Source organism: Rhinopithecus bieti, unplaced genomic scaffold (assembly GCF_001698545.2).
Source record: "Rhinopithecus bieti isolate Rb0 unplaced genomic scaffold, ASM169854v2 scaffold_62788, whole genome shotgun sequence".
Lineage (NCBI taxonomy): Eukaryota > Metazoa > Chordata > Mammalia > Primates > Cercopithecidae > Rhinopithecus > Rhinopithecus bieti.
In genome coordinates, this window is record NW_016823884.1 from 276,183 (window position 1) to 299,872 (window position 23,690).

Sequence of the window (23,690 nt, forward strand, 5' to 3'; positions counted from 1 at the left end):
GTTTTTCACCATTGAATATTATGTTAGCTGCGAGCTTTTCATATGTAGCCTTTATTAATGTTGAGGTAAATTCCTTCTATATCTAGTTTGTTAGAAGTTTTTTTTTATTTTTTATTTTTTATGGAATGGTTTTGAATTTTGTCAAAGCTTTTATTGCCTTTATTGAGATGAGAATTTTCCAATTACATTCATCAGGAATATTGACCTGTAGTTTTCCTTTCTTGCAGTGTTTTTTGTCTGGCTTTGGTATCAAGGTATTGCTGGCCTTATAGAATAAATTTTGAAATATCTCTTTTATTAATTATTTTGAATAGTTTAAGAAAGACTAATGTTAATTATTCTTTAAATATTTGGTAGAATTCACTGGTGAAGCTCTTTACTTTTCGTTGTTGAAAGGTTTTAAATTATTGATCCTCATTTTGTCTGTTTCAATGTAGAGAGGTTTTACATTATTGAACCTTATTTTTATTTGTCTGTTTAGACATTTTTTTCTCTTCTTGATTAAGTCTTGGTAGGTTGTATGTTTTTAAGAATTTATCCATTTCTTCTAGGTTATCCAATTTGTTGACATATTGTTGTTCATAATAGTCTCATGATTCTCTATTTCTGTGGCATTTATTTTAATATCACTGCTTCCATTTATGATTTTATTTGAGTATTTTCTCATTTTCTTAGTTATTTTAGTTAAAGATTTGTCTGTTTTGTTTTTCTTAGAAATTCAGTATGGTTGATTTTTTTTCTATTTTTTCTATATTCTATTTTATTTATATTTGCTGTAATATTTATTACTTCTTATGCTAGCTTTGAACTTAGTTTGTTATTCTTTCCCTGGCTTCTTGAAATGTAATGTTAGGTTGTTTATTTGAGCCCTTTTTTTTCTTTTTTACCATGCATGTTCATTACTATAAACTTCTCTCTTAGTACTGCTTCTGCTGCATCCCATAAATTTTTGTATATTGTGTATTCACTTGTCTTGAAATATCTTTTTTTTTTTTTTGAGACAGAGTTTTGCTCTTGTGCTAGGCTGGAGTGCAATGGCATGATCTCGGTTCACTGCAACCTCTGCCTCCTAGGTTCAAGTGCTTCTCCTGCCTCAGACTCCCAAATAATTGGGATTACAGGCATGCACCACCACGCCCAGCTAATTTTGTATTTTTAGTAGAGACGGGGTTTCACCATGTTGGTCAGGCTGGTCTTGAACTCCTTACCTCAGGTGGTCCACCCACCTTGGCCTTGCAAAGTGCTGAGATTACAGGCATGAGCCACCATGCCCGGCCCTTGAAATATCTTTTAATTTGTCTTTTGATTTCTTCTTCGACCCAATGGTTATTTAAATGTGTGATGTTTAACTTCCACATATTTGTGAATTTTCCAGTTTTCCTTTTGTTTTTGATTTCTAGTTTCATTTCATTGTGATCAGAAAAGATATTTAGTATGATATCAATCTTAAATTTGTTGAGACTTATTTTATAGCCTAACATGTGATCACATGTGAATTTGAGACTGTTCTGTGTGCACTTGAGAGGAATGAATTTTGCTGCTATTGAGTGGAATGTTATGTATATGTCTTTTAGGTCCATTTGGTGTATAGTGTTGTTCAAGTCTTATGTTTCCTTATTGATTTTCTGTCTGAATGTTCTATCAATTATTGAAAGTAGGGTAGGAAATCTCCTGTTTTATTGTGTTATTCTCTATTTTTCCTTCAAGCCTGTCAATGTTTGCTTTACATATTTTGGTGCTCTAATGTTGGGAGCATATGCATTTTTAATTGTTCCATCTTCTTGATGATTTGTCCCTTTCATCATTAAATAATGGGGACCTTCTATGACAGTTTCTGACTTAAATTCTATTTTATTTGATATGATTATAGTTATCCTTGATCTCTTTTGGTTATCATTTGCATGGAATATCTTTTTCCATCTCTTTACTTTTAGCCTATGTGTGTCTTTGATTCTAAAGAATGTCTCCCGCTTACGGCACATAGTTATTGTTTTCTTTTTTTTGGTTTCTTTGTTTTTTTTTTAAAATCCATTCAGCTATTCTATGAACTTTTATTGGAGCATTTAATCCATTTACATTTACATTATCGGTAGGTAAGGATTAACTATTGGTATTTTGTTGTTTTCTGTTTTGTAGTTCTTTTGTATCTCTTTTCCTCTCTTGCTGTTTTCCTTTTTTTTTTTTTGCTGATTTTTTGTGGTGATATGCTTTGATTCCCTTATTTTTTCTTTTGCATGTATGTATTTATTTCTTTTTCTTTATCTATTGTGTGTATTTTCTATATAGTTTCCATGTCTCTTTCTCTCTCTCTTCTCCTTCTGGACACCTATAGTCAATATATTTGTTCACTTGGTGGTGTTTGATAATTCCCTTAGACTCTCTTCACTCTTTTTGATTTTTTTTTCTTTTTGCTTCTCTGACTGGATAATCTCAAATGACCTGTCTTGGAGTTGACTAATTCTTCTGTTTGATCAAATCTGCTGTTAAACCCTTATGATAATTTCTTATTTCCATTATTGCATTCTTGCACTCCAGAATTTCCATTTGGTTCTTTATCTTTTCTATTTCTTCACAATATTCTTGTTTATTTAATGTATTATTTTCCTCATTTTGTTTAGTTGTCTATCTGGGTTCTCTTGTAACTTGCTGAGCTACTTTAAGATGATTATTTTGAATTCTTTGTCAGACAATTCATAGATCTCCATTTTCTTAAGGGCCTGTTATTGGATATTTATTTTGTTCTTTCGATTGTGTTTTATTTTCCTGATTTTTTGTGTTACTTGTAGCTTTGCATTGATGTCTTTACAGGTGACATCCATGTCTTAATGACATGTTCTCCAGTCTTAATGAACTGACTTTGATTGGGCAAGATAGCCCAGGTAGAATTTCTGGGTCTTGTTCCTAGGTCCTGACCCAGGTGTTCAGTCTTATTCTTTTCTTTTATTTTTTTTCCTTTTCTTTTTTCTTTTCCTTTCTTTTCTTTTCAGCACTAGCAATCTCTTGCCTTCTCTGGTTCCCATGTCAGTCTCATCTGTGCTCCATACGAGATGAGATAGAAACTAGCTCTTCAGGGAGCTCACTGAAAGGCTCAGGACATTAGAGTCATGATCCACTCCTCCTTCTTTCCTGAAGGAGAGGCCTCAGTTCTATGCCTTCTACAGGTCTCAGAGCCTTGCCAGCCACGGGAAGGTGCCCATTCTCCTAGCTTTCCCAGGCATCTGTACTATGCTATATCTTTAAGCACTCTGTAAGAGGCATAACAGAAGCAAGTCCCTTGGGGGTGTACTGAAAGGCCAGAAATGTTGGATGCTCACCCTACTCTCTATCCCCTGCCCTCCCCACACCAGGAAAGGATTGTAATCTCTCTAGTGCTGAGTTGTACTAGCAGGTAAAGTGAAATAGCTTCTCTTATCTGTTTCAGTGTGGCTGTTATTTTTTTGTTTGTCTGGGGCACTGAAATTTCTTAACTTAATCCTGAACTTCTTATAAAGCTAATTTGTTACTTATATCACTGTTAAATCTGTGTTTCTGTTGGGGAATGAGGGCTGGAACTTCCTATTCTGCTATCTTGCTGATGTCACCCTATCCTTGATGTTCTTGAGGTTATTTATGTCTGTTGTATCTGTATGGGGGAGATGTATGTATTAGTGGTGGGTGGTTCTGGCTCAGAGTCTCTAATGCGGCTGTAATAAACCTCAGAGATGTCAGATGTCAGAGATGGAGTCCCCTTGAGGCTCAGGTGGAGCTGAGATCTGCCCCTGCCCACCCACATGGTTGTTGACAGATCTCAGTTCTTAACTGACTGCTAGACTAAGGATGCCAGTTTCTCTTCGGCTGTTTGCCAGATGCCTCAGTTCCTCGCTATATGAGCCTCTCCACAATATGGCAGACAACTTCCCCAAGACAAGTGATGGAGTGATGGGGGACTGAGGGGAGGAAGGGAGGGAGAGAGAGAGGGAGAGGCAGAGGGGTTGGTGGGGAGAGAGCACACACAGAAACATGAGAGAGCAGTTAAGATGGGAGCTGTAGTCCTTTTAATAACCTAATTTTAGAAGATCATCTCATTACTTTTGCTGTGTTATGTTCATGAGAAAACCACTAAGTCCTGCCTACACTCAGATGGAAGAAATTAAGTTTCAGCACTTGCAAAGGAGGAGTATAAAGAATTGTCCCATCACAACACTATATGATGTCATGCTACTGCATACTTCTTCCTAACACTGTATGCAGTGATGCAACTTTGGTAGTTTGAAATCAGCCATGGTGGGAATATTTAAACCATGGAAATTAGTAAACATTCTAAATCAGATTTTTCCCTCCAGACAGCTGACATTTACCAGTACACAACAGGATGAGTATAGAGCTATATGTTCACAGAATTTTTATGAATTAGATGAATTTTAGGAAGGGCTTTGAAAGAAGGAAATAAAATATTATTCATACAGAAAAAGATAGTTTCTTAATTTAAAGATAATAGAGGTGAAGCAAGGTGTGGAGGGAGACTTAGGGAGTTTAAATATGTTCTTATGGATGCCTATAATGACATGAAGAAAAAGCAGCTCTTTCTTTCTCTTTTTGTTTCTTGTGTGTGCATGTGTGTACATGATTTGAAATGGAGATTGCATACTAAATTTAACTATGTGTACACAAACACATTAAAGACTTGGCATACAATATTTTTTTAAATCCAGTAATCGGGATGGGTATATAATCTTTTGCGTAATTTCCTATGAAGCCACAAACAAGTAATACATGTGCCAGTAAAGTTGGTACAGCTGCCCTATACCTAAAATAGCTCAGAAATTCAAAGACCAAATTTTAGTTCATTTGAACTGATGCCTTGGTGTATGTGGCATGATCAATAATATGAGAGGAGTGCTACCATTTATCAAATGAGCAGGAATTTACTTCAAAAAGAAAATTTCCAGAATAATAGCATTTTAGGTCTGAAAGAGACAGTAGGAAACCTACAGTATATTATTTCTCAAAATGTCTTTGTCAATCAAACATCAAAATCAGAAATGACTGGTCTTCTTTTTAAAACCTAGAAGCTTGTTAGTACCTGAAACCCACCCCAGACCTGATGAATTGGTGGGGGCTTAATAATTTGCACATTCTATAAGCTCTCTACATGATTCTGTTGCAAGCAAACGTTAGAGAGTGAATAATCCAAACCTTTTATTTTATATATTAGGGAAACAAACAACTAAGCTGTAAAAGATCCCCACCCCCAGCAAGTGAGACCACATAGTAGGCATGATTTTACACATTAAAACTTTTTTTCTTCAAAATAAAATTTTTTTATCCAGCAATCAGGGTGGATATATAATCTTTTGTATAATTGCCTATGAAGCCACTAACAAGTAATACATATGCCAGTAAAGTTGGTACAGCTGACCTACACCTAAAATAGCCCAGAAATTCAGACCAAGTTTTCATTCCAAAATTTTTTATTTTGTAGAAAATAGAAAGCATATCCTTTGTTCAAAGAGACAGCAGAGGAACAACACAGGACTTCAATGAAAAACATGTTTATGTGTGTAGTTACTAGTCAGTATGCCCCACCTAGCCACAAATTAGTGTGGTTACTCTAAATTGCTAACATGAAAATCTTAACCTCCTACTTCTGAAGTTATTTGGTTTTAGCTACTCAATTTTTTTTTCTAGGCTTCCAAGGTTGCTGTTTTGGGCATGATTTTAGAAATATAATTATAAGTTTGATTTCAAACTTCTGGACCATGTAATCAAACACAGGCTGGTCATAGTGGAAGATATACAATTTTTAGCTCTGCCTACATTGACAGGGAAAAAAAAAATGGCCTGGATCCACATCAAAATCAACTTGAGTGCCAATGTGTTTACAGGACAGCTTTTTCTTCCCCAAAACGCAAAAAAAAAAAAAAAAAAAAAAGAAAAAAAAGAAAAAAGAAAAAAAGAGAAGATCCATGCTGCTGTAGTCAATGTACATGGGGGTGTTTGAAGCCAGCCCCTCCAGCAGCACCTTACCAACCATGTCTGTGCTTTTACTTATTGATCCAATAAAGTGACTTAAATATCTAACTCTTTTTCCAGGTAAATTTTTTATTATGTGCAACACACTGTTAAACAGGTGAAGAATGAGCAAGTTTAGAAAAACAAACAAAAAAAAGCCTAACATGAAAAATTATCCGCATGGCGTCCACTTTTCCTGCTTGGTTGCAATACCCAATGGATTATTTATTTATTTAGATGTGCGCTGTCCCTGATTCCAAACAGCGGCCTTTTTAGAGTAACATCTGCTCCAGACATTGCTCCAGGAATATAAATCCTGACTAAGGGGTGGGTATTTAAAGCTGTAAATGATGTTTTATTTTTACAATAGCTTTGCAAAAGGAATGGAGGTGTCATGTCATTATCAGAGTTTTCTTAACAGGATTTAATCTTAATGCCAAACTAAATCCTTTGTCTAAAGCATCAGCAGAGTTGTATTTTATTTTCCCCATAGTATTACAGAGGAGGGCTGGTGCAGGCACAGCCACATGACATTGCCTTATCTGTTTCGTCTGTTTGTTTTCTGGAAGAATCTAGGAACGTGCATAAATGCAATTAAGGACAGTTATCTACAAATTGGAAGAAAGCATTTCTATTCTCTTAAATCTCTGAATCAAAGCACTTAATGTTCTGATTTCCAGCAAGACCTTCCAAGAAATGAAAACCCAACTCTTGGGTTTGTGTGTGGACTCTTGATACAGTTATGAAAGACGCATCAGGAGATGGCAAGTGGCTGCCAATACTTCCTTTTTTTCTGGAATATTCTCTAATTCTTGGTGCATCAAGATGGAAACTGGTAGGCTTGGAATAGATGTCCCTTTAAAAGGCTCCAGTAACAATACAAGAATATTTTTTCCATACGCAGTGACGTGGGTGGGTCATGGGTGTCTCAATGACAGTAACGTTCCCGAACCCCAGACCTTAGCTGTCATTTCACCTGCGTCGTCCCGGACGCCATTTGGCTGTTGACGTGGTTCCGAGCCAATAAATAACGCCAGCAGCCCTCCCAAATCCACGCCGGCCCGTCTCGCTCTCCGCCGGCCCCCTCCTCGCAGTGGTTTCTCCTGCAGCTCCCCTGGGCTCCGCGGCCAGTAGTGCAGCCCGCGGAGCCGCGGCTTCGCCCCTCTCCTCTGGGTGGCCCCAGTGCGCGGGCTGACACTCATTCAACCGGGGAAGGTGAGGCGAGTGGAAGCTAGTGCGGAACTTGCCGCCGCCCCCAGCAGCGCCGGCCGGCTAAGCCCAGGTCCGGGCAGACAAAAGAGGCCGCCCGCGTAGGAAGGCACGGCCGGCGGCGGCGGAGCGCAGCGATGGCCGGGCGAGGGGGCCGCGCGCTGCTGGCTCTGTGCGGGGCACTGGCTGCCTGCGGGTGGCTCCTGGGCGCCGAAGCCCAGGAGCCCGGGGCTCCCGCGGCCGGCATGAGGCGGCGCCGGCGGCTGCAGCAGGAGGACGGCATCTCCTTCGAGTACCACCGCTACCCCGAGCTGCGCGAGGCGCTCGTGTCCGTGTGGCTGCAGTGCACCGCCATCAGCAGGATTTACACGGTGGGGCGCAGCTTCGAGGGCCGGGAGCTCCTGGTCATCGAGCTATCCGACAACCCTGGCGTCCATGAGCCTGGTAAGGGTGCTGCCCCCTGACAGCCTTGGGGGCATCCCGGAGGGCGGGCGGCAGAGGGTGGGACTGCTGGTGTGGGGGAAGGAGGGAGGGATGGGCCCAGGGGACTTCTTGGTAAAAGGTATCTAAGGTGGAAGGTGGGAAGTGGAGGGAGGGATGGAAATGGGGAGGAACCCGACTTAGAGTGCCAGGGGCCCAATTTCTGCTTTTCCGTCCCATCCGCTCAACCCCAAGCCCATCTTCCCAGACCTTAGCCCACCCTCTAGTGAGTATAGGCTTTGGGAGGCTGGGGTGGCGGGGGGTGGGGGGTAGCAATATGGAAAAAACAAATCCTGACGCACGCATCCCCAGCGGTCCTTCTCACTTTGCTGTGTGAAAAAACCAAAGGAATGATTGCGAGTCCCCAGCAAGGAGGGTTGGTCTTCCGTGCTGACATGAGTAGAAAGATAAGATGCAGAAGGCAGTGATTTAGAGGCAAGGAGAACGAGTCATTTATCATTTTTTCTCTAATTTCCAGAGGACCAGTTTATTGGCTCTGTGTACCCATCTCTACCTGTGTGTGCATAAGTATTAGGTACACTCGCTGCTGTGGATGCTCGGGGAATCTTAGGGATATTGCCAATCTGGGGTGGTGGTGTATGCAGACACATCGGCCCCCCTCCTCCTACCGGGGTGAAAAGTGGTTTCTGACTGACGTTCAGATTTTGAAACTGCACAAGGCCTTTCCAAGGGAAAAGGAGTATTCCATTTTCTATGCTATAACCGTTTGAGATGAATAGTTTGTGATGGGGTCTTTATTCCAACTGATGTTCCCAAATAACCGTCTGTATTCATCTTTCCTAGGAGTATGTTAAAGCACGTTTTGATTTATGTTAATTGTGATGCATTTAGTATTAATAAAGAGGTATTTAAAAATGTTCTTGGGACTTTTTTTCATTATGTTTCTGCTTAGGAAATAATTTGGGCCTGGTCTTCTGATAATCAAGGTATGGCTAAAGTAATCTGTGCTAATGATATCAGCCTGGGATGCTTAATTTTTGTTTAATGACAAAGCAAGCAAGAACAGTAGGCTAAAAATTCTCATTGAAGGGTCAGAATAGTTTTATAATGATACATAAGAACCAAACTGAGCAAAGATTAAAATAGGTGATCAATAGACATTTTGATCTTCAAATGTATAGTAGATAGGTTGATCAAGAATAAATCTTCAGGAAATATTTCTTACCTTCAAATAATATAAGAAAAAAGGTTTGTATAAGTTTGCTGTCAAAATTCTAAGATCAGATCCTAGAAAACATTTAATATTAACTACTCTATCTGGCAGGATTCAGCATGTAGGATTGGACATTTTGAAACTTAGTTTCATACCGTTATCTGAAGATAGGGAAAAATTTTAAATGTGATAACTGATTTTCAGCTAAATCCAATAACCAAAGCCAAGACATCCTAGGCACAGTTAAAGCTAATGTAAGTATTTGTGACTCTCCTGCTGCCTTCTTAATGAAAACCCTTTGTTACTCTATTTTGTAGATTGATCCCAGAGTTTTTTGCACTGTTACTTCAGAGAGATTATATGAAAGCTAATGTTTAACTTTTTGTTGTTTCAAATTTGAAAATAAAATTTTAAAGTGGTATTACTCTTAGAATGTGATATGCTTTAGAAAATGAAAACAATGATTCCTTTGCTTAAGTATCTGGAATATATAGTTCATCAAGGTTTGCAAATCCTTCTTTTAGATTGCAAGCTTTGTGAAGTGGGGACCCTGACTCCAGAACCCAGCTCATGTTTGGCACACAGCGGGCTTGAATCTACATTATGAAATAATCTACATTATGGAAAAATACTGAATATGCAGTATGGAAAAAATGAATCCATCAATAGCTGCATAACAGTGAATTAAAATAAAATGTTTAATTCCTCATACATACAAAATACATTGATTGAATTCCTCTCACAGAGACAAACTTGGAAGTGTTGTATAATATATACTTTACAATTCCTTTTTAAATGAAGGAGACTCTAAGTCTATGGTATTACTAATAGAATACAACATGTCTATGTCCCTTGTATTTTTAAAAGTAGAAATAAACTATTATAAACCAACACTAACAAAACTACAAGGGTGATATCCGCCTCCGTCACCTTTTATGAGGGTCAAATAGATTAGAAATCTTCAGGAGACTAGTAAATGTAGAGATCTGATCAGTGTACAGGTTTGATGGTGCTTGTGTGAATTAACTTCAAGTACATTTGGATAAAGGAAAATGTTCACCATTCTTAGATGGCCTTTCAGTTTCTTTTAGATTAAACTATTTTAAGAAGTAAAAAGGAATATTATACTTATTCTGAGGTACAAGTGGGTTCATTCAGTGTGTTTTTTTTTTTGAGCACCTGTGTACTCAAGGTGGACCAGGCCTCTATGAGTTGTGCCTCTGCATAGCCCATAGAAGATAACACAGAAGATAGTCCCTTGCCCTGAGGGGAATAGAGAATTGGGAGCTTGAAGAACAGCATAAAGGTATGTGAGGCTGCAAGACTGGCTTTAGGAGGACTGGAGAAAAAGACAGTAGGGTCAACAGGTCAGGGAGACTGGATTATTGAAGAATAGATGACAAAAGACAGGAACTGTACAGTTTGTTGACATTGACAAATTCCAAAATAGCTGGTATAGATATCTGTCTTCACTAGGACCCCTGCTTTTGAAAAAGGGCCAACTGCCTTAACTATTTTCACCTTTTAAGAACCTTATTTTTTGGTTTGAAATAACATTTCTGATTCAGCTTTAGGAAATAATATTGAACTTAACAAATGTGTTTACTTGACTGAAATTTTGAGGTGAAGTGGCTCACATTCGTTTTATTTTCCAGCAAGAGAGGTGTCAGATTTGTTGATAAGCTTTCTTAATCTAGATTATTTTCCTGAGCATTAAAAAAAAATAGTGGATTTCTAAGGATTTAGTTGTCGTAACAGAAGAACTCCAATGAAATAAAACACAGTACCCACATAAAGCCCTTTCTTGTGGTGGAATCGGCAAGCTAGACGTTTACTTAGTTAGACTAGCAGTTTTTGGACAGAAATGTTTGTTGATACAATTAGCTCTCTTCCTGAGCAGAAAGAAGTGATCTTTATACATGCTTGGTACAGTACATGGGGTGTAGTTGAGCTTATCTTCTGAAAATGGCTCTCTTTGCAAGATGTTCAACGTTTGAATTCATCAAATGGCAAAGCAAATTGCATTTTGAATTGGTCATCGAGGAATAGCCAAACCTATTCTGTGATGACATCTTAGGAATCAGCTTGATTGTTGACCAGCTGAATGTTGGATCTCAGTCATCATTTTGTATCACTTCTGAGGTCTGCAAGAATCTGTTGAAAGAGGGTTGTGAGTAGCAGCCAATTTCAATGAGCAGAATCACAAATGGTCCTGTCATTGGTCTCATCTCCTCAGACATTGTTAAGTCTGTACCCCAGATGGGTTTCCTCTACACTGGGAGTTAGTGTTTGTGGCCCATTTGGAACTGGGATGAAGAATGAGCTTAGACTAGGCTAGGGGCTGATTCTAAGTGCTCAGATCTGTCCCCATTAGATATCATACCTGCTGGGCATGGTCATTTTCCCATTTTTCTTTCCTTTTACTTATATTTTATAATTTTTTCTTATTTCCATGCTTAAGGACTCATGTATTCCAACCCAAACATATGCCTTCCTAGGCATATATATCCATCATCGAAATACAGTACTCATAAAAGAAACCTTTGTTAACTTGAGTCTAACTAATGGATTCTGTGTTCCCAGACCACTCCACCCAGAGTTAAATATGAGTTAAGATTAATTTGCTTAAAACACTGTTTCTTTTACATGTAGTTCAAGATTGCTTTTGGGAAGTAAATCTGATTTATAGCTAAAACGCTATCTCAAAAACATTCTTTAGAGCAGGATTTTTCTTTCTCAAAGGCTGGAATGATTATTTTGGACGTATTCCTCTCTGAATCTGTTAAAATTTAAAGTGTATAAATGCCAGTATGCATTTGCCAAATATTGTGATGGAACGTTTAATGCTGGCAAAGTTTCCACACAACTTGAAAAAGAGAAGTGGGGGTTTTTATTATTTGTCTGGCCTCTCTTTATAGCAGATTAGTATGTATTAGTGGCAAATGATTACAACTAAATAACACCTTAAAATTCGTGAGGATACATGTTAGATCCTAGAGAAGAATCTAGACCTACCACACATGGTCAAGAGTTATTTTTAGACCTGAATGAGTCAACACAGCTTTTGCCAGAAGTGATGTTCTTGATTGACTTGTGATTGGTTAATGGAAGAGAAGGCAAGTTGGGCTTGCCCCTACATGATAGCCTTTGCTTAGACAAAAGAGGCAGCTTTCTGTGACAACCGATTTGAGAGGTGGCAGATGACTCATTTGCTAGTAACTCCGTTACCGGCTTACCATAAGGGTGAAATCCTATTTCTAAATATTATTAAGAAATACGAAATAGCTCTTGTAAGGGGTGACACATTAACCCAGCTTTTCTCAAAGTATATTTCATAGAACATATATTCAGCATGGTTTGATAGGTATTATGTAAACAAAGATAAGCAGGTTTGTATATTGGAAGACTTTACAGAGCTCTTAATAGGCTAATGTATGTTTCAAATCTCCAAGGTAGATGCATACTATATAAGATTTGCCAGCCTTTTACCATGGGATTTCCTTCTCTCCCTTTTTTTTTTTTTTTTTTTTTTTTTATAAAAAAAGGAGGCCTGGTATGGTGGCTCACACCTGGTTGAGGCGGGAGGAATGCTTAAGGCTAGGAGTTCGAGTTCTGCCTAGGCAACATCATGAGATCCTGTCTCTACAAAAAAATAGAATTAGCTGGGCATGGTAGCATTTGCCTGTAGTCCCAGCTACTTGGGAGGCTTGGGAGGGCGATTGAGCCCAGGAGTTTGAGGTTACAGTTAGCCATGATCATACCACTGCACTCCAGCCTGGGCGACAGAGGAGACCCTATCTCAGAAACAAAATAACAACAACAACAACGACAGCAACAATAAAAAAGGCAGCCTATCTTGGAACTAGTGTTACACTAGCATGAGAAACACATTAGCCCATTATCATTCTTTATCATAGTGTTCAAGATTCATTTGTCATGTGAGACTGGATGTAGAACAAAGAAAAAAATGATTCATTTGGCAATTCTTCAGCAGAGGGCCTCATCCAGGGAGCTCTTCAGGGGTAGGGAACATATGTTTTCCATTTTTTTCCTCCATAAACAGCTAGTATAGTGGTTTATGTAGAGTAGGCTTTTAAGTTATGCTTAGAATCAGAGCATGATTCTGAGGCAATGAGGCAGAGGAGAAATAATTTTGTTTGTTTGCTTTTTTCTCTCCCTGTCTCATGGAGCTGAAAAGGACAAATCCTTTTGATGAAAATGATTAAAGTTACATAAATGCCTCACAATTCTTCTTTTTTATTGTTAAATAGCTTCATGCTTTTAACTTTTGTTCACCTCTTTTCCTTGTGTATGAAATGGGAATACGTTAAGAACTCAGAACTCACAGGATTGCTGTGAGGCCAAAGTAGTGTAGTATATAGAAATACATTTCATGGAGCTGCTTACATCTAGTTATGAAGAAGAAACGCTAATTTGTAAATATTCTTTTTTTACTTTCAGTTGGTCTGGAAACTGTGCTCCATGCCCTTTACGGTCATTTAGAGTAGGCACTCTTGGCTGCATTGCCATGTGAGATCTGCCTCCACCAATCCTGCCAAATTCTTTCCTCTTAGGATGCTGTTGCACAGGCCTAGTTGATAGCCCTGAAGGACTTTTTCCCTCTTCTCACTGTTTTTTGTTCACAAATGTTTGCTTTTTTTTTGGAGATGGGGTCTTGCTGTGTCACCCAGGCTGGAGTGAAGTGGCACGATCATGGCTCATTGCAGCCTTGAACTCTAGGGCTCAAGGTGTCTCCCTTCTCACCCTCCTGAATAGCTGGGACTACAGGTGTGAGCCACTACACCCTGCCTGTTTGCCTTTTATCAATTTTAAAATGTGGGACATTCTTGCTTTTCTTCAGTTTGACATGATGATGAACAATAATCATCAAGCAAGCTTGAATCAAGCAAGCGTCACTCAATAGGAGCAAAGCGTGCGACAGTATTTGAGAATGTCTTTATGGTTGTTTCTTTAGGTAGCCAAATAAATCTAGGGCAATATCAACATTTTCATTGGCAATCCGACCTATTTTCCTAAAGAATTTATGATGAAACTGCTCAGGTCCTGACTAACTTAGTCTTTTACAGTCTCAGCAGAAGCAAAAGCTCTTTGAAACCTCCTTTCTCCCCGCTCCCTAACTTTCTTACCCCTGCTGGGGCTCTTTCTTTATGCTTCCATATTTCTTTGGAGAGCTGTCATGTAAAGAATTACAGTGTGGACTTTGATGTCAGGGGACTTGAGCTCAAATCCCGAGGCTTCTTATTTTTAGCTGAGTGTCCCTGGGCAAGTCAATTAACTTCTCTCTATCTCCCAAATTCGTCACCTATGAAATGACAATAATGTGATGATTAAATGAGGTGGTAAATACAAAGTTCTTAGTTCAATATGTGGCAACAATTATTATTACCTCATTATGGCATTTTCCATTGTTGGTCTACATGGGATAAATATATAGACAAAATACAATCCCGGACTATAAGAAACTCCTATAGCTCCTGTAGCTTCTTGTGCTCTGGGATTGTATTTTGTTTATATATATAGTTTTTCATCCCAAATGTCTAGTATTATGCTTGGGACATAGTGGCCACTCAGTGAATATTTTTGAATAAATGAAGTTTCTCAAATAGGCAAAAATGCATATCATAAAACAAAGCCATGTTGGTCGATGTTGACATCATGCATATTAGCATGCCAGAAGTGTGATAACAAGAAAGGATAGAGATGGTACTTCTCTTTTGCATATGCTTATTTTTTGTGTGCGCTGAATCCAGTTTTGCATAATGGAGAAATACACCTACGTGAATTACATGTCTTTTCAAGTTTCAGTGCTGAACTTGCTGTGTTTGTTGTCTCATGTAACTGGATTAGTAAAGGGCTCTCTTCCTTTTGGAAGAGAAGAGTCTTCAGACATTTTAGAAAGTTAAACTGCTTTTTAAGTGTTAAATAAACATTTTAAGATAATTGGTAAGCATTTATTTAGTAAAATTTTGACCTTTAAAAACTCTGCATGAGACCCGAGTGTTGCAAACTAAGGACTGTGTGCTTGTTTTTAACACAGAAGATATGCATCTCCAGGTTTTCATTTTCCTTTTACTTTTACCTTTCTTCATAACTATTGTAAAATATTGCTGTGTGTCATTCCACGCTGAAATTAACTTTCCAAGATGAAAATATAGGCCTTTTAAAATAGAACTAATAATTTTAATGTAATTTAGGTAGTATTTAATGAATACCTACTATGTCCTTGCCATTTTACTTACCTGCTGGTCACCCTTTGAGGCAATGCCATTGTATTTCTTGAAATGTGTTATTTCATTATTTGCTTTGGATTCACTCTTTCACACACATTGAGCTTATATTGCATGCTGTATAACCAGTGGATACGTTACTTGATTCTGCAAAATGCCTGCTGCATATGATGCAGGGGTTGAAGGTTTCTCTATTCTATTCTTAATGTAGCAAACACAAAGGCAATATCTGTAGGGGAAACTATTGAAAACGTTCAAGACATTTGCAAAATGAAATACTTTTTGTCCTTTTTATGTTTTAGGTGCAGTGTTGGACATCTGATTTTAAAGTACAACAGTCCTACTGAAACATTTTCACTTGTCTCAGATCTTGACATTGTTCAGTACAGAGTTTTTTTCTTTAAGTTTACTAGAGGAAACCAGTCTTATTCATTGTGGGAACTCAGTAAATGTTAAGCCAGATTTTCAACATAACCAGCATCAGGGGAATTAAGTTAATGCACTTTTGGAAACTGCATTAACTCCACAAAATCAACAAGACCTTTATACAGCTCACAGAAAGAGAAATCAGCTGCTACATGTATTTTCTCAAGAGTAAAATTCAGTTTTGGGAAAATGCTAAAGCCATAAAAATACATATATAGATAAATCTCATGTGAATACTATTACATAGATATATAATGAATGATACTGTGTAGCTAAATAGACTAAAATACTATCTAGACTTACAGGTTTTATCTAGGGTTTGATGATGGCAAGATAATTGTGAATGCAGAAGTCATCTTTGTTTTAAATTTCAAATTGGTTTAACTATTTATATTTATAGACTTCACTCCTATCTATACAATAGCCCTTGTTTTTCTTGTTTTTACTTCTACTCATAGCTATTTTCAGGAATTGAGAGTTTTTTCTTTAATCTGAGTGGTTGGTTCTTGTAAAAATATCATTTCTGAAGAATGTCTTTTTTCTGGAAGTTTTCTTGGGCTATTGTTGTTCTCTGGGTTTTTAAACAGTTGGGCTGACTTTGCCTTTGCTTTCAACAGAATGCTAACCAGATACCTTCTGAGATAGGTTACAACTTCATGGCTTAAAGTATTGCTTGTGCTGGAGTTGTCTTTCTCCCTGGAGAACAGTCCTTGAGAAATAATTTCATAGCCAAACATGCTAAAACTGTTAGAAGGTTGAGGTGACTTAATGGCCATTTATAAATTAAACTCTGTAAAAGTATTTGGCAGATAAATATTATTAAATGCCACTAACATAATAAATGAACAAGTCCAAACATCTAGTGAAAATTATAATTTCAATTAGATTTAGGACATATTTTATAATGTCAGAGCTTAATTTTCACAGTTGCCAAATTGTAAAGTGAAATGTCTTCTCATTTTCTTAAGGAGACATTTTCAAACTTGTCTATCTTCTGGAATCAAGATAGTGACCGCACATTTCAGCGTGGACCATCTGCTGCATCTGTCAGGTCTATAGTAGGTTCTCAATGTGTTGTTAAAAGTGATGAGTGAGTGAACACTTCAGAATGAATGACACACATGTTAGATCTAGTTATACACACTTTGCCAAACCATTAACATGCATGCAAGCACACCTGCTTCTCAACCTGCAAGGCAAATAGTTGTATCAATACATAATTCTGCCTTCCTTCTAGAACTGTGACCTTGAGGAGAGGTGGCTATCTTTGGGAGATTATTGTATCCACAGTGCTTGGCATGTATATTTTGTCACCAACTGGATCTTATGTTAATGTTCCACCCTAGGCCGGTTGTGTTTCTTGTTCTGGTTTTTTCTATATTGAGCCCTGGTTCTGTGTTGCCTTCAATCTTCTCAGTGAGATGCAGGTCCTCATTCTGTTCTTGCATTTAACATTAATTTCTCCATACAATGGGTCAGACTCAGTACTTAAAATAGGGAGGCTTCCTCCTCTGGAAGAATTTTTGCTGCTATTTCTTGATTCCAAATGCATGAGCTGCAGAGAACTTTAGAGGTGTTGAACATGTGCAAAATACTTGATAAAAACGCTTCTATGTGTTAATGCATAGGAAGAATTCTATAAGCTTTCCTCAAATTAGCCTTCTTCAAATTAGAATAACCTCTGGGTTGAATGTTATTAAATACTTAGAATGGTCTCCCCAATGTTCATAACGGGCTAGTTTCAGTATTCCACTGGTCAGTGTAGCATTGGGATTAGTAGCGTTTTTATATTTTCATATGTATGAGTAACACACATTTTTACTGTACTTGTCAAAACTATTTCAATTTCTAATTTCCTCTCCACTAGTTAACTATGGAGTGAACATGAGAAACTTCATTAAAAGAGTATATTCATTTTACTCGTGTGTCTAAATTGTTAGGTTGTATGTTGAGGACAACTCTAGATTTCTCTCCAGCAGTGAAAACATGAACTATGTGATATTTTAATATTTTGAGATCCTTTTCTATTGTTCTAGACTTCTGCGTATGCTTTTTTTAAATAGGAGATTCAGATTACTGGATAGATGGGAGTGAGGGCACCTTATGCTATTTTAACAAACATTTTCCCTTCTCCTTTGAGTCTATTTCAATTTGCACAAACTGTATCTTAAAAAATTACACCTAATTTTCAGGGATATCAATTCAGTACGAGGTATTTTTCCTGAAAAGTTTTAAAATTCTTATTCTTGTTGCTGTTACTATTTTAACATTGAAGCTGCATTCATTGGATACTATAATTCTGTGACCTCTGTACGGGGAAAGTGAATCAATGAGAATGCGTTTCTTAAATGAATGTACAGAAGATTGAGACTTGTTAATATTTTTTCAAAAATTCATTGGACAAAGGTAATGCATTCATGGACTCCATAAAGACAGTAGTATAAGGAAAACATTCATACTTCTGCCAACATTTCCAAAAGGCCAAGAAGGCTCTCATTCGTAGAATACGTTATATTTTCCATAATGTTCTCAGCCCCTCAGACCAAGGTAGTAAGAATCCTTTATTATCAAAAAGGCCCTACTAACAACTTGCAGTATAAATCATCCTAATTGGACAGGTCACCGAGAAAAAATAAAGACATTCATTCATTCACCAGGCATTTGGAAATTCCAGGTAGAAATGCTTTCAAACCAGGTCACATTTGGAAATCAAACTCTGAGTAGTAGAGAGCTGTAAACGAAATACTGCATCTTTCATTTCTTTATGTGTTATTATATTTGTAACACAATTGTACTTATTTAACAGTAATAACTAAGTGCCTCCTATGTGAGTTACATTCTGCAAATTGAAGAGATATTTCAAAAGGGAGCAAGAAACAACAGCATTTTACCAAGTACTTGGTATGAAGGTATTGACTCTAATTCTTCAGGGAGTTATAAGAGAGTGGTCTGCAATGGAGGGCTTTCAGAAGGAGGTGGGGATTTGAGCAGGACTTAAAAGATGTATAAGATATGGAAAGACAAAGAGAGGACTTTATTCTAAGCTAGTAAATCATTCACACTTCTTGTGTCTTTTTCTTCATTGTTCTGAATGTGGTGACATATAAGCATTCAAGATACATTGTGCCAGATAATTATGTTCCATTAACATGTGAAATTTTCATCTACAGAAAATTTTTGTTTAGAGAATGCAGTTTTGGGGGTGCCCTCCTTTGAGGCTGATTTCCCTCATCAAGATGGTAAAACTATTTGGGATGTAGCATATACTAATATACTAATAAATATAGTATATATACTAAATATATATACCATTACTTCATATACTAGTATATATTCTACGTCTAAGTATAACTAATACTCATAAGTATACTCTCGGTTCATATTATATGTATACATTTACATATGATAGTATATGCATTATATATGAAGACTAATGCTCGGAGTGCAATATATATTGTACAAAAAAATAAATCGTATGATATTTAACGCCCGCGGACCATTACGTACCCATATCGATTATATATTTATAAAAATTATAATCATATATTTACTAATAGCAAAATAGTATATTGACAGATTATATGATATCTGTAATATACGTATATGGCGCTAATATACAGAATATAGTATACCAGGATATCATATAATATATCCTTACACATTATAGCATATATACAGAATCTTTACAAGTATATGTATATTATTAAATTATATTACATATGTATATCATTATTTATGGAGCTCATACTACATATTATAACCTATTTATATTCAATTTATTCCATTCCACTATAGTATAAAATAATTCCATACTACATTGCTAATGAATGATTATAAATGTAGATAATGAAATAAAACTATAATGGAGCTTATCCTAGTAGAAGCTCCATCCCAAATAGTTTTAATGTCTTAACGAGGGAAATCAGCCTCAAAGGACAACACCCCCAAAACTGCATTCTCTAAAATGAAAATTTTCTCTAGATGAAAATTTTCCATGTTAATGGAACATAATTATCTGGCACATATATAGTCTGTTATAATATATCACATATATAAATAACATACATAAACAAACATATAATACAGTTATATAGTATATAAGTAGAAGCATATTAAGCATATACTAGATTATACTGTACTTAGCAACAATTGATTACTGATACTTTTCCTCCCTAGGTAGCTATTATTGAGCACTCTCTAGTAAGCCATGGAATATAAAGATGCTGTGTAATTTTGATCTTGTTAGGCTAATTTCCAGCAATTAAGTATAGCTCAATTAGTGTTCTGTTTTGGCTATGTAATTCAAAACTATGTTTTGTAAAACCCACAAAATAAGAACAAGAACAAAAAAAGCAATGTTGTCTGAGTTATTGAAGGAGAATTCAGCCCATAGATTTTCTCCATGGTTTGGCAGCTGTTTTAGAGCATTCATCCAGCTGCATTTGTCTAACACTTGAATAATGATCACGCAGTTTGTCAGATGCTTTGGGGAGAGAAATTCACTTTGCAGAAATATTTAGTATTTAACTAATTTTCCAATTATAGGTTTTGATTAGGGTAAATTTATTTTGAATTACTCCTGATGTTAAACCCAGTCTTCATTAGTGTTCCATAGAATTGTGAAACATTACAATTATAGTTTTTTCCTAGCTAGAAGGAGCACTCTCATTTTATAGATGATTAAGTTGAGCTTCAGAGAGAGATTAAACAACCTGCCCAAGGTTCTGAAGCCCAGGAGGCTTGGAACTCATTTTCTGATACACAGTTGGACACTCTTCTTAAAGCATTTCCCATAGCGACGTCCACAGATGGAGAAATAAACGTAACTATTTCTTACTGGTCATGGAGGGTCATGAGCTGTTAATGTGAACCGAAGTCTGTGAGGGCGTTACTGGAATGTAACTTATCAGCATGTTTTCAAATCCTTAGAGCAGAGCTTCTTGACCTGTGTGCTGTAGATGGGTATGGGTGTGCCGGAGGTGGATGAACAGGGCCTAGGGTGGCAAAAAATCAGGAAAACATTGAATAAATCACTCCAGCACACTGTAAGTACATACAGAAAATGTTATTTTTCTTGGCAGTAGAATCCAGTCTCTAGGAAGAAACAAGCTTTTGTTGGAAGACTGCTCTGATAAACTTTTTGGAGGGCTGGGCCTTCAGGAAGGCTGAGGACCTAAACTGGATAAGAAAGAGAGGGACATATTCAGAGGGTGTGTAGAGACTCAGAGAGAGAGAAGAGAAAGATTTAAGGGCTGGTGGCTCAAGAGAAACTTTGGGGAAACAGAAATAATGGATGGGGACATCAGCAGATCTACAGTGCTCCATAATGATTCGTGGAGTGAATTACTTTGGGAGATGGGGTGAAGTGCTTAATCTTGCTTTGAGTTAGGGAGTGGTAAAATCCAAGATGGCCCAAGGAAGGACTGTTCCATGTAAGTTACAATACAATTATGAAAACTTATTAGCAAAGATCAGATACCTACTATACCACAGTGCTTCTGCGAATAGATTCAAGTAATTTTTTGAATTTAAGGCTGGCATCTCCCACGTGACTGACATTTAGGAATCCCGGTCCTAAGAGAATATGATAATTGGGAGTGGGCCTCTGGGAAGGGTGCTGTGGTGTGCAAGGGCAACCCTCGGTTATGTGCACCACACAGAATGAATCATGTCTTGTGTCACTGGACGTTGAGGCTGAATAATATAAATAACTAAAATTGGGTGAGGTTTCCTTCTAAAAAATCATACTCGTGTTGATCTGTTCATATGTCTGCATTAAATTTTAATGTGATTGAGAGGGCAGGATTGCTTGGGCCCAGTAGTTTGAGACCAGCCTGGGCAAAATAGCAAGACTCTGCCCCTATTAAATTTTTTTTTTTGTTATTTAGTTTTTATTTCATAATCATAAACTTAACTCTGCAATCCAGCTAGGCATGGGAGAGAACAAGGAAAACATGGAACCCAAAGGGAACTGCAGTGAGAGCGCAAAGATTCTAGGATACTGCGAGCAAATGGGGTGGAGGGGTGCTCTCCTGAGCTACAGAAGGAATGGTCTGGTGGTTAAGATAAAACACAAGTCAAACTTACTCGAGTTGTCCACAGTCAGCAATGGTGATCTTCTTGCTGGTCTTGCCATTCCTGGACCCAAAGTGCTCCATGGCCTGGTAGCGTCTGCAAAGCCTAAATATTTTTTTTTTTAATGTGAAAAATGTTATTTGTGCTGAAGGAGATCACATATTTGTTGAGAATGTTTTCCAAACCCACAATCATCACACAATTTCTCAAAGGACTTTATTTCCATATTTGTGAAAGTTTTATGAAACATATTAAAATAAGAGTCATTGATAATGTATTGCATGTTTAATGAACAGCCTTTATTAAAAAGGAGAAACATATAAAGGAACTATATCTGGAATGAAGAGCCTCCTTAAATGATTGGACAGGAAAGAGTGGTATGCATTACTGAATTTAAGAACATATGATATATGTATGAATGACGTTTTTTTGTTTTGATTTTTGTCCTATGAGAAACTCTACCAAAATGATTAGTTGATGAATTCTGATGGTAATTTATAGTCAGGATATTAGCAAGCAAAATATTCCGAAGTCTTCTGGCTGATGTTTGTGTGAAAGGGTGTGTTCTCATATGAGCAGGAAATGGGCTAATAATGCAACGAAAAGACTGGAGACAATTTCATGGTTAATTTGGGGTGAAATTTATTTTGATTGTAATAATATTTCTGGTGAAAGTATTAAATTTGAATTATTCAGACAATTGCTTTAATTCTCCATTTGACATTTGACCTGTGCATAGAGCTAACCTTTGGGTGTTAATGAGAGTGGGAGTCCAGAGCCTAGTTAAGTAAGAGATTAGGAAGAAAGGATGGAAAGCAAGTTCTACCTATGCCAAGGGTCAATGTACTGTATTGGTAATGGTTTGATTGGGCAGTTTTATTAGCAGCCATTTCTTTGACAGACTAATAAAAATGACTTAAAGATTCTTTTCCAAGTTATCTTATATAAATGGATTATGATGAAAAAATTGTGAACCACATTTCATCTTCTTTCTTGCCTTCTGTTAAATATGTATTCTGCTTAGAAATTAAATCGCATGGGATCAAACTTGAAATCATAAATTCTGTGCATTATGTGTAGTTCAAAAGTATTACATGATAATTCACATGTAGAGAATTGTACAGGATAGTTGGGAAATGATTCTTAACCCTCAGAGAATGCTCATTGGGCACATGCATAACATGTAGATGCCCAAAGCATTTCAGAAGTAGAATTACAAAAAACCCCCCAAAACACTTGTCATGAAAGTTTTGTGAACCTAATGTCACCTGTATGGACTGGGCTAATTCTGATATTAAGAGGAGTTCTCCCTTCTCTTAAGTAAACAAAAACTAGATTGCCTTTCATCCAATCAGTTATTCTAAGACCACTGCAACTTTTTTTCTGTCACAAAAGGAGTTGTCCTAAAGAAGTTTCATTTGCTATCCCTCCCCTCTTTTTTTTTTTCTCTCTCCTCTAAAGGAAAATGGTATGTGTGTTTTGAAATCTAAAATATAGCAAAGTCTCCGTTTAAGAATACTTTTTAGATAATCAGATTTGCTCTTCGCACAATGAGTCTGTGGTCCCTGGGAAATATGTTATATCATATTCCTGAATTTGTTCCTGGAGTCATCTTTAACGGGGCTAGGGAATTTACTGGGTGCTGTAACGACTGTTGGTATGACCCTCCATGCTCTCTCTGTCTCTGTGTAACTCCCACAACTTGACTTTGAGATAGATCTAAAGAAGTGAGCCATCAAATGTTGGAAATATCAGGTAAGAAGTTAAGATAGGCTGGTCATGGTGGCTCACACCTGTAATCCCAGCACTTTGGAAGGCCAAGGCAGGCAGATCACTTGAGACCAGGAGCTCAAGACCAGGAGTCTGAGACCAGCCTGGCCAACATGGTGAAACCCCATCTCTACTAAAATACAAAAATTAGCAGGGTGTGATGGTGGGCACCTGTAATCCCAGCTACTCTGGAGGCTGAGGCAGGAGAATCACTTGAACCCGGGAGATGGAGGTTGCAGTGAGATGAAATTGTGCCACTGCACTCCAGCCTGAGCAACAGAGCCACACTCTGTCTCAAAAAAAAAAAAAAAAAAAAA

The 23,690-nt window shown here is 37.4% G+C and overlaps 1 protein-coding gene across 1 annotated transcript in view; it reads left to right on the forward strand.

Moving 5' to 3' along the window:
* Positions 1 to 6,857: 6,857 nt before the first annotated feature.
* The window catches only part of CPE (carboxypeptidase E), a 116,277-nt gene continuing 99,444 nt past the window's right edge, over positions 6,858 to 23,690 (forward strand). Inside the window, exon 1 of the mRNA XM_017861956.1 lies at positions 6,858 to 7,644. Coding sequence (XP_017717445.1) covers positions 7,338 to 7,644 — 307 coding nt within the window. The 5' untranslated portion in view covers positions 6,858 to 7,337. The remainder of the gene's footprint in view (positions 7,645 to 23,690) is intronic.